This window comes from Artemia franciscana, chromosome 13 (assembly GCF_032884065.1).
Source record: "Artemia franciscana chromosome 13, ASM3288406v1, whole genome shotgun sequence".
Lineage (NCBI taxonomy): Eukaryota > Metazoa > Arthropoda > Branchiopoda > Anostraca > Artemiidae > Artemia > Artemia franciscana.
Window position 1 is genome coordinate 16,233,838 of NC_088875.1, and position 7,555 is coordinate 16,241,392.

Consider the following 7,555-nt stretch of genomic DNA (forward strand, 5'->3'; position numbering starts at 1 on the left):
GTTATGATTACCGCCTTCTCAATAAGAATACCTTCCTAAAAGCAGTTGAAATGACTGAAATAAGTGCTTTAATTGACCTACTGCATTTGGCTGCATTGTCCAAGTTCAGGAACGAAACGAGGATTGTGAAAGCAATTTTGCTTCTGACTATAATCTCTGTCAAGGTATCTTTATCATTGAGTGCGCGATAGCGTTTCAAAGATCACTTTTCTCCACTTCAAAATATACATTCCCATGTAAATTGTCCTTGGACTAGTTGACCAGATACCGATTTGAATACTACAGTATATAATTGGTACTCCTCTCTTGAGCTCTCGGAAAAATTTGATACAAGACGTTTAACTAGTGGTGGTAAATTGAAGTGGAAAAAGGGGGACTTTTTCACACTGGGGTGGGAATGGTGAGGGGTTTATGGTTACGTGGGAGGATCTTTCCGTAGAGGAATTTATAATGAGGAGATTAGAATTTCCATGAAGGGGATGCATGATTTTCTAGTATTATTTAAAAAAAAATATGAGAAAATAATTATTTCAACTGGAACTAGTGAGCAGCATTGAAACTTAAAAGGAACAGAAAATATTACATATATAAGGGAGTTCGTTTCCTCCACAATACCTTGCTCTTTACGTTAAAGTATTTTTGGTAATTTCAACTATTTATTCTATGGCCTTTGTGATTCAGGAGTCATTCTTAAAGAATTGGGACAAAATGCAAGCTTTCGTGTAAAGAGCGGGGTATTGACAAGGGAGACAACCCCCTCATATGTAATAAAAAATACACAAATACAGAAGTTTGTTACATATTTTAATTCGTAAGTTAAGTATATTTATTACTAACAAAAAGGTTCGTAATTTAAAACTTTTAATTACTATTTTTAAGTAAGCAAAAGTTGGAGGGCAACTAGGCCTCCTTCCCCTCCCCTTTTTTATCAAAATCGTCTGATCAAAAGTATGGGAAAACCATTTAGCAAAAAAAAAATACAAATTCTGTTTTAATTATTCATGTACGGTGGGTCAAAATCAAAACATTCATTAATTCAAAAACGTCCAGAAATTAAATTAAAAAAACAGATTTTTTTAACTGCAAGTAAGGAGCGAAATTAAAACTTAAAACGAATAGAAATTATTCTGTATATTAAAGGGGTTGTCCCCTCCTCGGCACCTCGCTCTTTACGCTAATATATTTTAATTGTTTTAAAAAGTAGAGTTGTGAGAAAGAGTCAAACTTTAGACATATCAATTAACAAATTAACTAACCTCAATTCAACTAACCTCAATTCAATTGGAATAATCCCATTGAATTAAAATAGAATAGTTGTGGGCATCTCATCATGGCTAATCATAGAAAAAGCCAAGACAGATTCCAACTGAGTGGTAAGCTAATTTCTTTTTCAAGTTTTTTATTGTTTTATAAAGTAGTTGTGAAGAACAACTCAAAAGAACTTTATAAAGTAGTTGTGTGAACAAACACAACTCAAAGAGATGTGAGAAAGAGTCAAAAGAGAGTGGCAGATATATGCCCTCCAATCACTTTCAATTACCAATCAAATGAGTCCTTTTTAAAGTTTCTGCAACAACTCCTTCGATACCAAGTGCCCTTGGAAAAAAAGAAAACATTGTGCCAACATCGTTCTATTGTAATTGCCTCGTATTTGCTCTATTTGCCTATTGCATAATGCAACTATTAACTTGCTTAAAAACTCTTCGGAAATATCTCATAGAATGCAAATTCTATGACAATATGAAACAAAAGCGGTAGCCATATCTAAACTCGAGAAAAAGATAGAAAATCAAAGTCCACATATGAAGGATGACAGAAACCCTTTACGTCTCAACTAGGGAAGTTTTACATGTCCTTTATCTACTTAAATCTTATTTGATGCATTCTTTTTATCCTTTTGCATGTATTTTTAAGTGTCGACTAAGGCTAGCCAAAAAATGTTCACTATTTTTGTAGTTTGAGCACAAGTATATCGGAGTATATTAGACCCCGTCAGTCATGTTATTTTTTTCCACTCGAAAGTAGTCCAAAACACGAATATAACACTAGAAGATATTAGCGTAGCTAGTAGATAAAATCAATATATGTACTCTATTTCATACTAAATAAATAGCCTGGATTTAAGCTTAACGTAGCCAATATGTTTTCTACACATTGGAATATAAAATTTTTAAAAGAACAAATATTAATAAAAATTTATTAAGTATCTGATTAACAAAATTATATTGATTTTGAAAGGTGTTTTGAAAAACAAAAATCCTGAAAATTTCAACAGTGTTCTATTTTCAATGTTATACAGAAATTTAAAAGAAACTTTTGTTTTCAGTTAAATGCAAATGCCCTTCTATCCCTTGGAGGGGATCAGGGCCATATAGCAGAGCCATTTCAAAATAAAATATCTTTAACTTAATTGATTTTGATAAGTGTTTTGAAAGAAAAAATCCTAAAAATTTCAACAGTATTCTACATTCAATTTTATACAGAAATTTAAAAGAAAGTTTTGCTTTCAGTTAAATGCAAATGCCCCTCTATCACTTAGAGAGGATCAGGGCCATATAGCAGAGCCATTTCAAAGTAAATATCTTTAACTTAATTGATTTTGACAAGTGTTTTGAAAAAAAAATTCCTGAAAATTTCAACAGTATTCTAATTTTAATGTTATACGGAAATGTAAAAGAAAGTTTTGTTGTAAGTTAAATGCAAATGGCCCTCTATCCCTTGGAGGGGATCAGGGTCATATAGCAGAACCATTTCAAAATAAAATATCTTTAACTTAATTTAACCTTACATAATAGCCAATACGCTCTCTATACATTGAAATACAAGAAATTTTAAAGAACAAATATTAATAAAAATGTATTAAGCATCTGAATACAAAATTAGATTGATTTTTAAGTCTTTTGAAAAAAAAAATCCTGAAAATTTCAACAATATTCTAATCTCAATGTTATACAGAAATTTAAAAGAAAGTTTTGTTTTCAGTTAGATGCAAATACCCCTCTATCCTTTGGAGGGGATCAGGGCCATATAGTAGAGCAATTTCAAAATAAAATACCTTTAACTAAATTTAATGTTACATAATAGCCAAAATGCTCTCTATACATTGGAATACAAGAAATTTTAAAGAACTAATATTAATAAAAATGTATTAAGTATCTGACTAACAAAATTACATTGATTTTGACAAGTGTTTCGAAAAAAAAACCCTAAAAATTTCAACAGTATATTTTTTTTTTTATTGTTATACAGAAATGTAAAAGAAAGTTTTTTTCTCAGTTAAATGTAAATGGCCCTCTATCCCATTGAGGGGATCAGGGCCATATAACAGAGCCATTTCAAAATAAATATCTTCAACTTAATTTAATGTTACATAATGGCCAATATGCTCTCTATACATTGGAATACAGGAAATTTTAAAGAACAAATATTAATAAAAATATATTAAGTATTTGATTCAGAAAATTACATTGATTTTGATAAGTGTTTCGAAAAAAAAAATCCTAAAATTTCAACAGTATTCTAATTTCAATGTTATACAGAAATTTAAAAGAAAGTTTGTTTTTTTTTCTCAGTAAAATGCAAATAGCCCTCTATCCCATTGAGGGGATCAGGGCCATATAACAGAGCCATTTCAAAATAAAATATCTTAAACTTAATTCAGTGTTATATAATACCCGATATGTTCTCTATACATTGGAATACAAGAAATTTTATAGAACAAATATTAATAAAAATTTATTAAGTATCTGATTAACAGAATAACATTGATTTTGATGAGTGTTTTGAAAAAAAAAACCTGAACATTTCAACAATATTTTATTTTTAATGTTATACAGAAATATAAAAGAAAAATTTGTTATCAGTTAAATGCAAATGGCCTTCTATCCCTTTGAGGGGATCAGGGTCATATAGCAGAACCACTGCAAAATAAAGTATCTTTAACTTAGTCTCATTCAGATTCTACATCCTTACCTGAACAGGTTTTTTTTCTCAAATTTATAACCTAAAAATCTATTCACGTAATCAGGTTAAAGACATTTAAATTTGTTACGTTATAGATATTTTATTTTGCAATAGTTAACCAATCAACCTTATTGAAAATACAATTGATAGATGATTGAAAAGGTTAAAACAGGAAAACAATGAACCTATCCCCCTTGCTTGAGTTATTCCGGCAATTGAAAAAAAAGAAAAAAAAAAAAAAAAAAAAAAAAACTCTTACCACTACACTATACATCTCGAAACTGCGACAAAATTGGAAAAGTTTTAAAGATATATAATACCTGTTTCTTAAAAAAAAAACTAAAGACTGAACGTTTTTCCAACTCGGGAAACGATAAGGGTAGGAACCGTCAACAGCAAACGGGAAGACTGCATGAACACACAACTTGAACAGAAAAATCCCAAAATGTCACAATTAAAATGACAATTTCTATTCTACTTTGGCCCTCTACATTTTTGAAAATCCTGATCACTTAGATTTTATGATGAGATAAAATTTAATATCTACAGTAAATGGCTTGCCAAAATCTGTCAGAGACAAATGAGAGATTCAAAAATATATAAAAAGAGATATCGATATAGAGATACGAGGAGGTTGCTAGGCAATTTTTTTGCCAAATCCAATTAGTGAATCGACATTCATTTTTTCTGGCTAGTTTTGATTCAGTGTCTATTCTCTTCTTATGAAGTTTAGTTCAATAGGTTGATTTTTTTTTTTTTTTAGTTCAATAGGTTGGATTTTTTTTTTTAATCCAAATCCTTATCAAAATATCTGCTTATTTTCAATTCATATTTTTCCATTGGCTGAAAACTACTCTTTTTCAGATTTTAAGTTTTGTTTTTAAATTTATTATATACATTTTTTTCTATTCTCTTTTTTGCTTCATACTTTCTTTACAAATATTTCAACTCAGTCAATTAAGATGAGAGAGAAAGAGAGAGAGAGAGAAAAAAAAACAGAGAGAGAAAAATTATAGTCTGATTTAAATTAGATTTTAGTGAAGAATAAAAGTAGTGAAAAATAATAGCTACCGTTTAGAGCTACAACTACCAAATTCTGCACTCTCAGCAACTGCATGCTCAACACTGATGAAAAATTCTATAATATCTTCAATAAGCTTCTTAAATCTATCAATATCAATTGTTGGAGCAATCGATGTTGAAATCGTCTGTTGAAGCCTCGAATATATCTCTCGAATATATATCTCTCTAATCATACCTCGAACATATCTCTTTTTGCTTGATGTCGACGAAGCCTCCTCTTCAACATTATGTAAAAAAAAAAAAAAAATCAACTTCTTCAGCACCAAACCACCTCAGGAAAACACAAAAAAATCTCAACTGGCAAGCCCATATAAATATTAAAACCCCTTATGAAGAACAAATACATTTCTCAAAGAACTACAGACTAAGAAAACTATTCTGCCTAAACATCAATATCAAAAATCGTGGCTATAATTTTGGTTGATAATTATTAGGCACACAGGGACCATTTGAACAGAAGCTTGAATTCAGAAAAAAAATAATAAAATAAAATGTCATATTAAAAACAAAAAACAGAAAAAATAAAACACAATGCAAAACAATTTTATTTTTTTTAGATCCGTTTTTTTTTTTTTTTTTTTTTTTTTTTTTTTTTTTTTTTTTTTTTTTTTTTTTTTTGTATTAGATTAGAGAGATAGTCTATCATGATAAAATTTTGCACAGTGAGGTTAAAAAGCACAATACAGAACAATTTTATTTTTTTATATCAGTATATTTTTTTTTTGTATGAGATTAGAGATAGTCTATCATAATAAAATTCTGCACAGTGTGGTTATAAAACATAATACAGAACAATTTTTTTTTAGATCCGTACATTTTTTTTGGTTTATCATGACAAAATTTTGCCTATACATCCTCTTAACGTTTCAGAATGGTATTATAATCGATAAGTTAAACACACCATACACTTTATTTATCTTTTAAACACTCATCATTCAAATAACATGATAAGACAAAGTAGAGGAAAAACACACACAAAAACAAAAGAAAAGCACGAGAAGAAGAAACCGATAACTGCACTAACTCTTGTCATAGCAACGATATTTACGGATAAAAACAAACCATGAATTAGTGACAAATTTAAAAATTACTGCACGATATAAGGTCATGACACAGACATGCAAAAATGCAAATTGTTGAACAAGACAAGGCAAGACAGATAGAAAAAAAAACAGGAAAACAAAAAATAAACAATAACAAGTTAAGTAAAAATAGCACATAAATACAAAATAAGTGATTCAAAAAATAAGAAAAAAAGGCATGGACTACTGAAATAATACAGAATACCGCTCCTGGGCAGTCATATTCACTGTTTTATTGTGTTTAGCTATTACTCTAGCAACTGCAATATTTGGGTCAGCAATTTTAAACTGATGGGACAATTTTTGTGTCGCTTTGCCAGGGAGGATGGTGGTGTAAATATTTTGCAAAACGGGAGAAGAGTGAACGTATTTTGTTCGGTCAGTATTCGTTAACAGTTTCCAAAACAGTGAAATATACAGAATGTGAGGGAGGACTATTGCATTTAAAAGGCTGGTTAGCAAATGCCGATTGAAACTGAACTAGCAGGAAATTATTGACGCGTAAGAGGTGGAAATACGGTGGTTACGAGAGTCAATAAATAAGAACCTGGTGTGGCGTACAGATGAACATGTATGGAGACCAAGATACACGAGGCGACTGACAGATTGAACCGAAAAATTTCCAAATTTGACTGAATTTAGTAGATCGCTCTTCCAGTTAAAAAGGACTATTTCCGACTTGGCAGAATTAAAATATAGGCCAAGCTTAAGGTATTCTGCTTTGAGGATAGAAAAAAAACATCACTGACTCGTTGCAGGGTGCGACAAAATTCAGAGCATTGTTGGCATAAAACATTAGTGACATATTTCTTGACAATAAAACTAATGAGGTGGGACATAGACCCTGAGCGTCAAGTATGGAGTTATTAAATGGACCAGGTGACAAAACTACTCCTTAGCGTGGATCTTTTAAAACTGGAATAAGCTTTGTTCGAGCAACTGGAGGCATATTCTTATCAGGCAGAAATTTTACTCTAACACGTAGTCGAGAATACATGTCCCAAACTGTGATAACAACTGCAGAACTTAGCCCTCCCTTGGCAGCTTTCAGAAGCATTACAGGGTGTATTAACGAGTCAAAGGCACGTTTTACGTCATGACTAGCAAGACATTCTCCCTGCATTTTGCATCAATTAGAGCGTTTGCCATGATTGTAAGGGCATCTGCGTGTCCTGTTCCTTTTTTGAATCCAAACTGATGCGGTGGAGTGTAAAATGTCTTTTCAAAATCGTCTCTGAAGAAAAGTTCAAAAGTTTACAGAGATGTTGCAACAGTAATTGGTCGAAACAAAGAACATTGAGGGTCTGCCCTCCCTTTTTTAGGAATGATGTAAGATCACCGATGCAAAATGTAATCGGAACCTTGCATTGAGTAAAAATCATTTGCATTAAACGTGTAATATGCTGAGGGCCAACATGCTTTAGATG

General features: G+C 30.9%; 1 protein-coding gene across 2 annotated transcripts in view; it reads right to left on the bottom strand.

The window, feature by feature from the left end:
- LOC136034589 (uncharacterized) overlaps window positions 1-7,555 on the bottom strand; it is a 134,620-nt gene that overhangs the window by 118,503 nt on the left and 8,562 nt on the right. For both annotated transcript variants that reach the window (XM_065715855.1, XM_065715854.1), the window contains exon 3: window positions 5,035-5,263. In XM_065715855.1, the coding sequence (XP_065571927.1) occupies window positions 5,035-5,263 (229 nt within the window). The remainder of the gene's footprint in view (window positions 1-5,034; window positions 5,264-7,555) is intronic.